The 16104-nt window shown below is 40.0% G+C and overlaps 1 protein-coding gene across 1 annotated transcript; it reads left to right on the forward strand.

Annotated features, from left to right (window-relative positions):
* Positions 1-6434: 6434 nt before the first annotated feature.
* On the forward strand, positions 6435-13185 carry LOC308395780 (uncharacterized protein). The gene is made up of 11 exons (XM_080880766.1): positions 6435-6564; positions 6994-7142; positions 7251-7413; positions 8057-8404; positions 8664-8945; positions 9030-9056; positions 9571-9672; positions 9808-9838; positions 9973-10022; positions 10214-10248; positions 12780-13185. Exons 1-11 carry the CDS (start codon positions 6495-6497, stop codon positions 12861-12863), a joined length of 1341 nt encoding a protein of 446 aa, XP_080736892.1. The 5' UTR covers positions 6435-6494; the 3' UTR covers positions 12864-13185.
* The last annotated feature ends 2919 nt before the right edge of the window (positions 13186-16104 follow it).

Genomic DNA, 16104 nt, shown 5'->3' on the forward strand with positions numbered 1-16104 from the left:
GTCAGCAACTTTCTGCCAGCCCTCTCTCCTTGCTTTTGCAGCCTTTGCAGTGTTCCCTTGCGTTCTGATTAAACTCTGAAACTCCTGAAATCCCTCACTCAAGAGTTCTTGCTCTGCTGCCGAAAAATACCGAGCCGAGCGCGCTCCTTCGACATTTTCGCCGACCAATCAGAGGGTTGCCGATCAATGTTTCTACTATCGATGCGTAGCCCCTTTTATGACACCCAGTGATGTCACATTACTGCGTCCAGCTGTACTAATCGTCAACAGCAGGTGTGTTCGGGGAACCGGATTAGCGAGCTCACGGTTAGCGCGATGATTTGATCTTGGATGTGTCATTTGATCTTGGATGTAGTAAGCGACGTACGAAGAACGGGCCCCTGGTTGTGGTTTCTAGCTCATGTTCCTTATTTTTTAGTTTCTTGAGGTTTTGGGTTTGTGAAGTTCTTGAAAAGTGTCTCCAGAAAATAAAGCTGCATTTTGAGGTTATTCCTCCATCTGAGTGTCCTGCATTTGGGTCCTACATACCACAGAGCACGTACCATGACACTGTGTTCAAACATCCATCCATTCATTTCCACTTATCCTTTTCAGGGTCGGGGGGGAGCTGGAGTCTATCCCAGCTGTCATAGGGGTACACCCTGGACAGGTCACCAGTCTGTCGCAGGGCTAACACACAGAGACAGACAACCATTCACACTCACATTCACACCTATGAGCAATTTAGATTAATCAATTAACCTATCCCAACTAAGTGCATGTCTTTGGACAGTGGGAGGAAGCAAGAGTACCCAGAGGGAACCCATGCAAACTCCGCACAGAAAGAGTTTGCATGGGTGGAATTGAACTCAGGACCTTCTTGCTGTGCAGCAACAGTGCTAACCACTGTACTGCCCCTGTGTTCGAACACTCATTTTAAATTTAAACTCTTAAAGTTGTTTCAGGCTCATCTTCACACAAATATTCCCAGTATTTTCCAACAATATCCCAATCTTGAAAAGCGCTATATAAATGCAATCCCTTATTATTATTATTATTATTATTATTATTATTATTATTATTATTATTAACTGTGACAAGCATTTTTCCATCACTGTGACCAGTCACAAAATAACAAATGATAGCCCACTTAATAGTGTTTAGTGTTTAAGCTTCATTTGGATTAACTGCATTTAAATACTGTCTGATACAGTAAATTGTTCAGCGCAGAGGAAATTTCTGACAATCTTACCACTGCCTTACTGTCCAGAGAAGATAAACATAGCCTATATATTAAAAATGGTTCTGCGATGTCCAGTGATCACCATCTCCTGTATGGCCCTACCTCACTGATTGATTCGACAAGTGCTCATAGCAAAAAATAAATCTCTAACTGGGATTTCATGTTCGTAAAGACTGGGAAAGTTGTGTGCTCCGATATGTGGTTTGACACTGACTGTGTGAGTGAGGAAATGAAACCCAGACAGCTGTAGGTGCATGACATCAGACTTAAAGTTTGAAAACATGTTATGCCCAACTTGCCTTAGCTCTCTTTCTTGAACCAAAAACAGTTTCCCCTCATCTCAGGGGCAACAAACCTGCTTTCTGGAAAATGAAGTTGCATATAATTTGTGGGGAAAAAGTGCAGAAGGAAAGTGGATGCAAAAAGTACAAAAAAATGCAAAAATGTTGTTGTATAGAAAAGAAAAGCACAGATGTGATTAGAATAATTAGCTCTGTTACAATGTTATGCAACGTTGATTAAAAAAACTCTAAGGTTTTCGGTCCTCCTCATCCGTTACCCAGTGGTTATTTACAGCCGCGGTCGGATAACAGATTGCATATATAAATGCAAAGAATTTCACCTATGATATCAAGTGCTATTCAAAACAACCTCAGTAATTTCTGGATGCATTTGCATGTGTGTGTTTGCACCAGTGTGTTTCTGTGTGTTAAATGCAAGTCCTTGCCTCCCACTGCCAAATGTTTCACCATTTGGTCTCCCAGATAGAGAGGTGGCTGATAAATACTGTTATCTGTAAATGACTCATCCTCACTTTCAATATGGCACCAGGGCTCTTCATAGGGAAGCAAACTACTGTAAAGGTTCTCTGTATCAACAGCAATATGAACTATAGAGTAACGGGCAAAAGCAATATTCCATTGGTTTCGTTAGTCATCCATCCATCCATCCATCTTCATCCGCTTTATCCGAGGCCGGGTCGCATTACTGCAGCTGCAGCCCCAATCCGTCTGTCGATCTCCGGCTCCCTTCTCCCATCACTCGCAAACAAGACCCCGAGATACTTGAACTCCTCCACTTGGGGCAGGAACTCATCCCCGACCCGGAGTGGGCACTCCACCCTTTTCCGGCTGAGAACCATGGCCTCAGATTTGGAGGTGCTGATCCTCATTCCCGCTGCTTCACACTCGGCTGCGAACCGTTCCAGTGCGAGCTGGTTTCGTTAGTCATGCATAAAATATTGTCTTGTTAATTTTCAAATGTGGAGCTAACTACTGTGTGCAGTGCATGATTACATGATTGTTTTGTCAATCAAAAAAAGAAAAAAAACCCCACAAAATGATACGTGATGTTAAAATATTAAAACTGCACGTTTACTGTCACAAACAAAGATATCTATATGACGGTTTACTGCTTTTATATCACAAGAATGAGACAAACACTTGTTAAAACTCCTTGACCCAACAACATATCAGTAATAATATAACTGTGATATTCTATTTTTGGTACATTAGGGGTAGCAGGGGTAATAATAACAGGGGTCATGCGAAAGAACAAATGAAGCAGTGGTCTACCTCTAAGAAGTGCTTTAGAGTCAGTTTGTCTGCAGACTAGAATAAAAATAAAGTTTAGTCATTTTAAACCTAAACAAATGCATGGAACAAACATTACGTTGAAATAAACAAATGCAAAAAATGATATGAATGGCAAGAGCAAGGTCTGCTCTGATCAAACTCAATTTTCACTTCTTTAAAGTCATTTTCAATAACCATTTAGGTCCTTTATTATTTTATTCCATTTGGTCTCAGCGTTAAAAGACAGAGAAGGGGAAAGACAAGAGGTCAGAAAACTGGACGATTATGTAAGCGCATGTTTTCTGGGGACAGTGCAACAGGGAGAGAGTCACCAAGAGTGCACAATAGTAGGTCAGATTGTGGCAAAGCATCCGCTGGGATTTATTCATATAGGCCAGTGACATTAGAAAATAACACATGCAGTGAAACTGAGAACTTCCTGGCACTGTGAACCCCCTTTAAAAGAATATGTGTGATTCATGTCTTCGCATCTGTGGCATATCTGTTTTTGATAACATGATCATAAAAAGATGCAGTTTTGTGTTGTGTCAAATTCTCTTTCTTTACAAAGGTTTCGAGGTCAAATCTTGATATATATATATAAAAAAAAAACCCAGAGCAATTTTATGAAATAGTGACTGAAAACATATCACAGTTGTGAAATATTATGGACTGCAGGGTGCAGTGTATTTGTACAGAATGTACCCACATGTCTATACCCACATTGAGTTATAAATTGCATCACTTCATCCTTCGACTCCATTATCCAGGTCAGTGAAAGGCTTCCCGCAGGAGCTAATCACTGTCTCCACAATGTTCCAACACTCAGGAACCAAAGACAGTGATCGCAAACACACAAGAATAAATAAATTTAGTTATTCAAAATATTGTAGTATCCATAAACATCTTTATTAAAGATTAAGCGTCATCGCTCTTGTATGGACACAATTTGTAAAAAAGAAGATGAAATTTTCCCAAACGTTACACATAATACGACTGCTTAAGTACTCAAAAAGCTCTAACTACAAACCTCATTCACCCAGCATGCTTTCTTTATCCAACATTCCCACTCTGGCTTCATTGTCTTGCCCAAGGTTACTCAGGCAGGTAGGCTGGAGCACACTGGATCAAACCACTGACTGCTCTACCTACTGAGCCACAGCCACCCCTCGTTGTTCTCTTTCACTTTGCTTTTCATTCCTGTTTTTACGTACATTGTTCTCTCTTCTCTTTGCCTCACCACCTCACAAACACTATCAGATTTTGTGGTGTTGATGTCACACACGGCCTCCCTATGCTTTTTCACTGCTGCAGTTTCTTGTTTTTAAATGCCAAACACTTATATCAATACACGTGCAATACTTTAATAGGTTTGGTCACTGTTTTTTGTTCACTGGAAATAATAAGATGTTAACAGACTTGTAAAACTGATCTATACTATATCTATAGTGTATCTATACAGTATATCTATATCTATAGTATATAGTATATCTCTATTACTATAAGCAGATTAATATACGACAAACTAATCATTAGATGAAGCAGTGTTCTTTATTGCCTTATAGTTGCCTGCTGGGATAATTCAGAGTAATCACACAGCACATAGCTCAGCGGGTTTGCGTCAGCTCGTGTCCTTTCATTATTGCTTTTTTTCCAGTTAAATTAAAGAGACTTAAAAAGGGAATCAGTTTGCACCCTCATTCTCCAACCTAAATTTATGTGCTTGTAAGACTCTGAAATGAATTTCTAAGGAGCATAACGTTCTGTACTTTCTCTCGGTCATTTAGTTATTCTATTATTTCCATTGAACATAAGTCCAAAATTTTGAGACAGAAAATATGATATACAGCTCAGACTATTATGGTGGTTGTCTCCCACAACAAATGAAAAGAATAAATGCAAAATATACACTTCCTGTAATTTCCACATCACTTGTTTTTGCCTGTTCCTCTTACCCACACTCAGTAGCCAGCTGAACTAGGCGTTCAGGGCACATAAAACATGTCAGAGTCCTCGTCACAGACTTCAAACACCTCTTTGAGCTGCTTCACAAATATCAGCAGGCTGACTTCTTTGTCCGTTTTTGTCTTTGTTCTTTCCTGTCGTTTCATTTGATCCACAGCAGACACACGACATCGTTTGAAAAACTGCAGCAGTGCATGTCCACGTGTGACGCAAACCTTGTGGATGTCGATGCCTGCTGCACGCAGAGGACGAGCGATGCTGGTGGTGGACAGTTTGGTGGAATTTCTCTCCCTCGTGAATCAGTTCTACTAAAGGAACGGGGTGAGGGGAAGAGCACAACTTTATTCATGAAGTTTAAATTTATTATACAAGTCATCTGCCAGTGGCTCCATAGTGTATCTAACAAGCAATAGGTCCCTGGTTTGATTCTGGAAGGAGACACATCCCTATGGTTCTGCATCAGGAGTGACAGGATTACCCATTGTGAATAAGGGTGTAGCTTATTCTTCTTCTTGTCTATAAATTTATTGTCAAGTTACAACATACCCCAAGTAACACAATATGGCTACACTCACTTATAAATTGCTACGCCAGACAAACTGGAGTGCAAGTTTGCACTTATACTACAAGGAAGAGACAGTTTTTTCACCTTCCAGTAAACAAAGAAGTTTGTGTTTTATTTAGACAAAAAAATGACTGAACACCAATAAAAGTTTAAACTGCTGTTCAGGACTCTTCGTTTTGAATGAATGCATTTACTGCTCCTGCATATCTATTTGTATGAAATGTTAGCAGGCCTAATCTTCCTTTGACGAATGAGTAATGAAGTAGGGCTCTTCCGTGACTAACATAGTCAAGTTTGGAGATGTTGATTCAGTTTATAAACATCATGTTTCCTGCAGTTCTTGGATTAATCCCCCCCTCCATCACTTTTCTACCATCATCTGCAGATGTGGCTGTTCAAAGCTCTCCCCACACTTTTAAACTGTTTTTAGGCTAGGTTTTTTTTTTGGCTACTTTGATTCATCCTGTTCAAATAGGTACAGTAAAAGCACATAGCAAAGTGGCAGGAATAGAGTTTTATGACAGACAGCAGCACAAACAGGGATAACAGGGAAAACTGGGAACAGCTGTGTTAGTGGGTAGATAAGATCAGGAGATCAGTAGTTGCTGCTTCTTGAGAAGGCAGTCAGGTGACTAAACAGGGATAAAAGTCCAGGGCCATCTGGTGGACAGATGGAAAACTCTGGTCCCAAAGTCCCTTCTGTTATACTTCTCTCACTGGCAGCAGTTTTAGGACTTTCAGCATCAGATTAGCAAAACACCTGTTTCTGTAATATCAGAAATAGAAACTCTGTGACACAGGAGCACCTTCACCGAAACCACAACCTTCATTTAGTACAGGTAGTAGCAGCTGTGTGCTTTGTTCCCTTGACATCCTCGTCACATTCGATTTCTGAGGATTCAGTTTATGTACCTAGAGATATTTTCTTCTTAAGTTTGTGGTTTACTGCACTGCTGGCCAGCTGTTTCTTCCCATCACAACACACATGTGATCTGTGAAGTCTAAAAAAGGAAGTGTGTTTACTTCCCCCATTGCTTCTCAAGAGGATGTCATATGCATTAAGAAAACACAGAGCGGCCAAGTGAGAGAGAAAAAGAAGGAGCGAGAGAGATACATAGCCTATGTAGGTGTTTTCTTCACTTCAGTCGGTCTTGCTGATGCGTTAAGGATGCACTCAGTTAGTGGTGGACGATCATCCTGGGCATGTACTCTGTTACTGGTCTCTCTCCAACTTTGGGGTAAGTTTCACGCAGTAGATGTTTCTTAGTATAGTGTTTTTGTCAAATTTTGATTTGTTAAGATTAACAATCACTATGATATGTGCCTGGTAGAAGATCTGTTAAATGTCTGCTAGGAGTAAAAAGTAATCGATGTTTGATTTCCATTAAATTTTTAAGTTTTGACACACACAAAAATGTCTTTTCGAGCCTATAATTGTACCTAATATTTAGGCATCCTATCTATCTAGAGTTTCCTATCTAGAGTTTCACAACTGATTTTGGTTTAGCTGTAATCACAAGCTTGGTAAAAAGTGAATGTCGACACATCTTGTAATGACCGCTGTGTTTTCCCATGTGTGTTAAGAAACCTGTTGCTCCATTCGAAGACACATTTTTGAGATTTAGCTGATTCCTGCTAAATGTTATAACCTTACTGTTACTTTATAGGACGACTTTCTGCTTCCACGACCTCGGTCACTCTTCAGGCTCCTACCCTGGAGATCTATTCGAAGTCAAAGGACTCCGTGGTCCTGGTCTGCCGAGCCCCCGAGGGTTACACTGGGGTTTTGTTCATGCTTTACGAGAGGAGAAAAAAGGTAGTTTAATATGTTCTTTTTTCAAATGAATGCATATTTTTGGAGCGTGTTGAGTTCCTCCTGAGCTGCAGCGATTTTATTGCTTTCTTTTTGTTTTATTCTATTGAGGTGGATTCTCGGGATCTGCCCTCTCATGTTGGAGAAGTTCAGTTTACTATTAGGATACAAGAATGGGTCCCAGGCCAGAGTAAACTTTTCTGCTGTCTGTACAGGAGCCAGGAGGGTCACTACAGCGCATTCAGTCCATATTTGCAACTGGAGGACCAAAATGGTTTGTGTGTTTGATGGAAACTCTTATTTACAGCTCTGATTTTGACCTTCTTTTGCTTTAACAGAGACTTGGTTCTGATTTAAAAAGAAAAACACATCCTTCGCACACTTCATATTATATGAATTTATTTTTAATTTAAAAAAGGGAGAATTAAGATGACATGGGTCAATGAGTCGGATGTGGTCGAGGCTGTCGTTTTTCATTGTATTCAAAACGGAACAAATACGTTTTCTGTGTTAATCGGCTGGGTTAATCGGTAGTGATTCCACATGTGGTTTAAAACAATAAACACTCCCATCCGCTTCCACTCCAGCACAGCAAACACACTGCTGAATGCAGGTGCTCTCTGCGGTCTCTTATTGTCCTCCTCTCTGTGGGTGTGTATAGTGGTAGTTACATCCTGCTCTTCATAGAGAAACCACACACCCCCACACACGGAAACCCATGAAACACAATATCTACCGGCTTAAACTGTTGACAGTTACAAAAGGAAGTCTGACAAACCAGACGCTGGCCTATCTTCTTTTTCTTTTTTTTTTGTTGCAGCTTTTACTTTTATTGAGAGTCTAGAATTAATCTAGTAACAAAACATGGAGAGATAATGGCTTCCCCCTACTGTCTCCATTCCTTTTCTGTCATGTAGACACCTCCCTCCCACCTCCAGTCTTGTCTGTAGAGCCTTCCTCAGGTGAGGTCAAACGCGGGGACCTGCTGTCCTTCAGCTGCACAGTCCCGGCCCATCCACAGTCGCAGTCAAACAAACCGACAAGCTTCCTTTTGCTGAGGACCGCTAAACAAACAGGGACGGCATCTGTTATCCAGCAGCCCCGGGCTAGCCAGGTATCAAACTTCCAGCTGCAGCCGGGAGTCTTCACTGTGGGGCCAGTCAGGGGAGGAGAGGAGGGAGAGTACACCTGCCTCTATCAAATGACCAAAGAAAGCGGACTGGTTAATTCCACTGTGAGCAACATAGTTCCAATCACCATTACAGGTGAAGACGTATGACTTTTTGAAGCCTTTCTTCTGTGATGTTTTTTACATGTTAATGTGGTACTTGTAAATATTTTAGACCAAAAAATTGTATTTCAGGTAATGGATTCATTCCTTTAGGTAGAACATTAACACAAGAGGACTAAGACTTGTAAATATTGTTGCATCTATTCAATTTTTGTCATTTGTTTTCTGCCTAATTAGTAATCCAGTCATTTAATTATCTGAATACTATTTGCTCTTATTTCACGTGCTCCCAGACATCCTGCCGGCGCCCAATCTTCACCTTGAACAGCAGACAGATGTGTGGCATTTACTGTGCATAGGGTCTGCTGCATACCCCGGCGCTGTGTTCTCTCTCTACCTGGTGGATGGTGAATTTCCTGTTGCAACATTTCAGGCAAACATTTTCGCGCATCAAGCCACCTTCCCACTGCCTGTCCAGGACTCTCCAGTGGCTCTATACCAGTGCCAGTACAGTGTCCTACTGGGAGAGACATGGAGCAAGTCTGAGCACAGCAACCCTTTAACTGTAACCAAAGGTACGGACTTACACTTCTAATGGTATGTGAGTGGACTGACCTTTAGAGAAACTGCAGCTGATTCTCCCTTTTTTTATATTTAAGGGAATTCCCCATCACCAACATCAACAGGTAGGCTATTAGCATGCCTTTTTTGTTGTTGTTGTTCTCATACCTAAAAGTTCTGCAAGACTTCAACTGGTCTCCCTACCGGATCCTCACATAATAACACATTAGTCCACCTTAGAGTCACTTTTCAGTATGCAGAGCAGTCCATAAGAGCCCATAAACATGATGGTATTACCATAAAGGCCACATGACTGTGGTAACCAGGAAAATGTCTGCAAAGCTTGTTGCAGATGCGACAGGTTCTTTTGCGAAAGGATGTAATTTAATCTGAATCTGTTAAACTTAATTTATTACATTTATAATTTATTTATTTTTTTTAGAATTTATCAAAATACAAAATGCATCTTTTTCAATAAACTAAAAACTACATTTTTTTTCTTCTTCACATTGGAATGGAGCTCTCCATTGCATTGGAAAATGATACTAGCACTTTAAATCAAATCTGTTGTAATACTTTACATTCTTCACAACTGGGTTTTTTAAGTATTTAATATTAATACTAGTTTGATGTTTGCAGATTCATTAAATCTGGACTGGCCTCTCGTTGTGGGCTCTTTGTCAGCCGCGGTGTTGATCCTCTGTTCTTTGGCAGTCGTGATCATAGTGGTGCACAGGAAAGGTATTTCACACAAAAGCTTCTGCTTTGTTATAAATACTCTGATGCTTCAAGCTATGTTTTCATGCTGATTTAATTGCCTTCGTTTGTGAAAGGCATTAATTTCTCTTTTCCTATTCATTTCACCCACTTTTAAAGTGAAAGCAAGAGCAGAAGAAAGACAGAAAAGGTACTGGTTTTCTTAATCGGTCTAAAAATGAAGTTATAATGAGAAATACAAAAGAAAAAAGCTACTTCTTTGAAGACGGCAACATACAATGCCTTGGATATTGTTGTAATACATTTTTGTGTAATACATTTTAGGGAGGATACACAGTTCTGGTCTCAGGTTCATGCGAAGGATCATATAGTTGGTGAGAATTTCCCTTCAGAACCAAATTTCCCCTTCAGGATTTCAAGCTTATTCTGTTTTTATTCACGTCTCATTCATCCAAATTCTCACAGGCACAAAGCATTGCAGGAGTAATCAGCTTAATGAGACGAGTACTAATGACTGATTGATAATGTGACTAATGTGAGCTTGTTTATTATTCTTTTTCCTCAGACATTACACTCACACGTACAACCTTCCCTTCTGAGGTAAGTATTAACATCACCTAAACCTCCAGCTGCTAATATAAATTCTCAGGAGAGTCATCAAATGGAAAAAATATTTGCCCTTGTTCTTTCCTTTCTGTCAGAGGATTGTGAGCTAAACGATAAGGTTGTCTGGCTTTGTGTTAAACCGCTAGTCAAACCAACAGTTAGCCTCTGTCATGTCAAAAAGAAAGTTTTTACATGACTCTGCACTCCTGTGAAAAACCAACTGAACTCACTCAGTAACTCGTAGAACCAGGAAGAAATAACTTGAAGTAACTAGTTTCTATATTACTTCATCAGTCTCACACATTCCTCTGGGGGAATTTTGTTTCACTCTTTTTAACAATGCTCTTTCAGTATGGTTAGGTTTTTGTGCAGTTATTTATGCACAGCTCTTTTAAGGGCCTGGCAAAATGTTTCACTTTGACTGGGCTACTTCAAAACCTCGAGTCTTTTCTTTTTCCACTACTTGTTGTTGGGATCATTGCCTTGTTACATGAACCATTTTCAGCCATATTTTGGCTGTCAGACAGATGGCCTCGCATTTAACTCTACAACACTTCAGTATACAGAAAGATTCATAGTTGACTCAATGACTCCAAGGTGTCCAGGTCCCATGGCTGCAAATACAAATATATGCAAATATACCCTCCATCATTGTGGTTAACAGTCGGTATTAGGTGTGCGTTCTGATATTCTTGGTTTGGTTTTCGCCAAAAATGGTGCTGTCCATGGTCAGACATCTCCACTTTGGTCTCATTTGTTTTTTCAGATGCAACATAACAAATCTAAGCTGTGCAGCCATGCCATGAACCCTTCCAAACAAGTCATATGTGCCAATTGAGATCTGTAGAAAAGCTTTTGGTGGTCTGACCTTGGGGTGACTTTGCTGGGACTTCCACTGCTGGGAACATTGTGTTAACATACTAGAATGCTCCACACAAAGTCAAAACTTCTGCTTTTATAGAGACAAGTTTTCACACCTATGAAGTTTGTTATAAATGTGAATTATCTGATACTTTAAATTGGATTTATTAACAAAAATAAAATACACTATACCATGTACTGCACAGTAAACCAATCCTTTAATCATGGTAGACTTTGCAATAGCAAAACTTCATGCTAACCTTCACAGGGACGTAGAAATAGGTCAGTTTAGACTCAGCTCTCTCTAATGCAGTTCTGCCTCTTTCTTTTGGAATTTCTGGTATTTCCAATACTTTTTTGTTTCTGCTCTAGATTTACTCTGACAAACTATGGTAAACTTCAAGAATCTGGTCGCTTTAAACACACGGACACACACACACACACACACACACACACACACACACACACACACACACACACACACACACACACACACACACACACACACTATAGCTAATCAACAACACCCCCTCCCAAGCATGCTGTCACCTCAAACCCACACCTACAGTATTCCTCATTAGCGCTGTTACACTGTGTTTGAGCATGTGTTTCATTAGCTGCAATCACTTTCATTAATTAGCTTAATGAAGGGCTCTCATCAGGCTAAAGTCTCTCTCCAGGCTCTCGCTGATATGCGCCGAAGCCATCTAAGAGGACAGAATGCGGCTGTCACCAGATGATGCAAAAAGTAACCAACCATTACCAAAAAGGAGATGTGTCTCCATCTCATCTGCTTCTTAAGCAGCAGTAGTTTAATCAGGATTCAGAAATGATTTTTTTTTTGTATTATATTTTGATTATGACTCATATTATTACACTCTGTTGCTGCACAACGAGACAGAGATGATCATTTCATGTTGGTCAGAATCCTCTGATGTGAAACTGTTTCATTAGCTAAGGAGCTTTGAGTCTGGAGGAGGGGAGGCCTGAAAGACAGAAATGAAACACAGAACTGCAAAAACACAAGCAGCTTATCTGAAATATGGCTACGTTCCAAACTGTGAAAAAGGGAACTTTAATGTCATGGGATAGAACAAGGGACAAATGAGGAACAAGCAAGGAACGTAACTCCACCAAGGCTGAACATTTCCTTCCACACCATGAGTTTAGTCCTGGGATTTAGGAGTATAACTGACTAAAAATTATGAAATCTCTAATATAACAGCGTGATATGTGCTTGTGAAATATATGGCACAAAATTCACAATCTGGAAGTCTGATAAGTCAGTCACTTTGGTAAAATATTCATGTAAATCTGTCCTTATTTTTCTTAAATTTTAAGATCAAATTTAGGAGAAAAGATCAATGATTGTAAGAAAACAACACAAATTACACAGGATTCAACAAAGTGCCAGACCACATATGGTTTTTAAGAGGACTATATCTGGAGGAATGACTAATATAATATATTCCATTGTGAAACCACCTAAGGTGTTTGTTGTGCTGTTTTAGCCATCCTGACATGCTAAGTTGCTGGTAGCTATGAGCAAACATGAAAATATTTTTAGCAGTGAAAGCAGTAGATAGGATATGAACTATGCCACAGGAAATTACATCAAGCTTAGATCTTTAATAGGTTGTCTGTTGGTGTTTGTTTGTGCGCAGGACTGGGTCAGCAGGGACACCGAAGCGACATCCAGAGCCCCTCTCTGGAACCCTCTTTCAACATTCACAACACAGATCCATTAGAAATGTTTGCCGCCACCCCTCCCCCTCTTTCTCCGTGAGCGCGTGTGTGAGTGTGCCTGCGTGTGTGTGTGTTTATTATCATAGTTTATCGATGTAGCATCAGTTGAAGGTTACACAGCAAGACAGGAAAGGATATTTCCTCAGTTCCTATTTCAAATGCAGCAGTAATTGTACAATTAGACAGGATTTGATGCTTGTTTAATGTTTCTAATAACTGAGCCAGTCTAAATAGCGATTTTATTATTGCTGTTATGAGGCTTGTTTTCTTCTGGAAGCATTTTTGATTTTTTTTTTTTAATGTTTGGTTGTAAATAATTGTAATAAAATAAGAGCAAAACTGAAAAGATTTAAATGTGTCTTTTATTATCATAATGATAATAATGATAAAAGAAACTGACAAATATCGTCTCACGACTGTTTCACAAGCTGCGATGTTTTTACGTTGAAAGTTTAGCCTTGATCTTGGAAAAAAGCCGCTGACAGAAAACTCTCACGTCAAGGTCTGTTTGGAAAGTGCTCTGGAGATTAGAATTATTATACAGGATCTTCACCATCAGATGGAGTTTAGTCTAAAACTCAAGCTCGTCATATGAGATTGTTTTGACAGATGCCATGTCTCATGTGTATCTGTGTCATCTTATAATAATCTTCCGTGTCCGACTGCACAGGCTTCACGTTTATTATAATTTACAGCATTTCATAGTGCATTTGACAGGCTTACAGTATATGCCAGCACAATATTTACTTTCTCAAAAAAGGTGTTTATTTGTGTAGAGCTTACCAAATCCTCAAAACTTTTCTCTGTAAAAAATTCAAGCAGGTTGCCTAATCTTGCAACCTTGGTTTGTTATATATCTGCATTTATAACCGGGTACAGGTCAGGACACGGACTAATGGTGTGTTGCATGTATTTATGATACATTGCATAATGAGTGTGAAGGAAAAGGCAACCAAAAAGTTAACTGATCTGCTGTAGTTTTGTTAGATGTTCTGTAGAGGGCACTGTTTCTGTAACTTTTCAATGTTTAAATCATCTTGCAGGACAACAGAACAACTGAAATTTGTCAAGCCGATCTCCTTTATGGTGACATAACAGGTCCCCGAACACGGGACCTGTTATGTGACCGGTTATGAGCCTGACATGCATGAAGCCAAGCGCTCATGTAACTCGAGAACTACAAGTCTTACTTTTATGGCATGTGACGATAGGACGAGGGCTATGATCATTATGAGCCCTCATATATATGTTTGAGAGTGAGCGTGCTGAGAGTAAGTAAAAGCAAGAAAGTAAAAGGCCTCAGGAGGGAGCTACACCTCTCACCTGTTTATGCAGGTTTTATGGTGGACAATAATTTGGCACAGACAAGCTGTCACCGTATCTCAGAAAGCGGTGAGAAGCCAACTCGGTCTTAGACCTTAGTTTTATTACATTTTTACCACAGCGTGCACAGAGCAGAGAATGTATCATTTCACTTCCCCTTCATGCACCCTGGGAAACACACATGAGAAGCGAGGATGGACTCAAAGGCTGAAAACGCTGTCTGTTTGTCCGGCTCATATTAATATCTGAGTCATACCTTACTCCCGTGTGGTCACAAGCAAGCGCGTGCATGTACAGCTTAGATATTCAGATCCAGACAACAGCATTGAGCAAATCTGTTCAAATGAGAGGCAGAATAACAATTCATTGCCTCAGTGATGCCAGTTCAACATGGTCATGAACTTAAGTGGCACCTTAAATTGCCCACATGCCTCACCTTGTTACCATATGTAACACTGTGAATTATGAGTCAGGCTGATATGAAATGACATCCTGAATCTTGATACTGATGATATTTGTCCTTTCGGAGATGCTGGACCAAATATGAGGGAGCTTTAGGTTCATATTTTCATTTAATGTGATGCAATGCACTTGATATGTATTTGAGGTGTAAAGTAAGGTAAGCGGTGCATGATTACCTTCAACAGATTATTCCAAAACAATATGCTGCTGCTTCTGACATTTTCTGACTAATTTAGCTCAAGGCCAGTGATTGCCAGTTCACCCGTATCTTTCAGTGACTCATGGGAACACTCAAAAACACAACTTATTTAATGTTTTACAGTATGCTACAAGTCCAAAGGCAAATGTGAGTCGCTAAGCCTAACTATATTCCACAACCTTTAAAAGTATTTTTAACTGACAGCACAGTGAACTTTATTAATAGATATTAATCAGTAACCCGTGAGTAATGAGCCTACTTGCTCATTCATTAGAAGACTATCTTATTTCAAGACTGAGATGTGTTTGCAGTGAACACACATTAAATAGGTCCACTCCTCCTCTCGGTAAACAGACGGAACGAAATCAAGTGGGTTTATGTAATATCAAGGTGTAAAATAAATGTTTATTCTCTGTGACTCAGCTATGCCATTTATCCCCTCCTCTCCCAAACATCAATACAATGGAACACACCCACCCAAAGGCCCGCATGTAATGAAATCAAAAGAATAATTTCTTTTTTTTTTTTTTTTTTTTTTTTTTCTTTTTTAAATGACATCAGAAACAGCAGTATGCGACATTACGTGATGGCAGAGCTTCAGTTCATCCTTTGTCATTTTTTTTTTTTTTTTTTTTTTTTAAATAAATAGGACAGGGGGAATGAATGAGAGAAAGAGGGGGAGAGAAAGAAAGAAAACCAAAGGGGAGAAGAGACGGTGAGAAGGGGGGGGAAGAGAGAGAAAAAAAAAAAAGAACTCCTGGGTCACCTGTATGGAGAAAAAAAACAAACAAACAAAAAAAACAAACAGAGGAGACAGCAAACAACAAAGAGTAACATAATAATAGAGAAAACAAAGCACCATCACAATAAACTAGCTAGTCATAGATATCAATATTTACTAAATAATAAACGATATTGTGCAGCACGCAAGATAGACAGCGCACAGTGTGCTTTGAGGCAGCAGCCAAGAAAGCTTTAGTCCGCGTCTGTGAATACCCATGTGTGCATACCTGTGTGGATCAGCATGCTTGCATTCCAAAGGTTTCTCCATGTAATGATCTGCTAGGGAGTGTGGGGGGGCCACAGCCCCGTCCTCCAGGGTGTGAAGCGGGTATGGAGGAGATCAAAACTCCAGACATCCAGAGGCCCCCAGAACACAAGAGACCATGGAAGACCAACAGAGGGGCAGCCGCGCCACTGTTCCAGTAAGAGCTGAGGAGAGTCCCAGATGAGGGCTTGCCCAGCAGCCGCGGAGCAGA

Source organism: Rhamphochromis sp. 'chilingali', assembly GCF_963969265.1.
Source record: "Rhamphochromis sp. 'chilingali' genome assembly, chromosome: 4".
Classification (NCBI taxonomy): domain Eukaryota; kingdom Metazoa; phylum Chordata; class Actinopteri; order Cichliformes; family Cichlidae; genus Rhamphochromis; species Rhamphochromis sp. 'chilingali'.

Excerpts from the sequence above, each read along its gene's own strand:
- LOC308395780 (XM_080880766.1), top strand. The coding sequence starts at position 6,495 with ATGCACTCAGTTAGTGGTGGACGATCATCCTGGGCATGTACTCTGTTA. Across the intron at positions 9,839-9,972 it reads GCAGAAGAAAGACAGAAAAG|GGAGGATACACAGTTCTGGT; the intron begins GTACTGGTTTTC and ends AATACATTTTAG. Across the intron at positions 10,249-12,779 it reads GTACAACCTTCCCTTCTGAG|GACTGGGTCAGCAGGGACAC; the intron begins GTAAGTATTAAC and ends GTTTGTGCGCAG.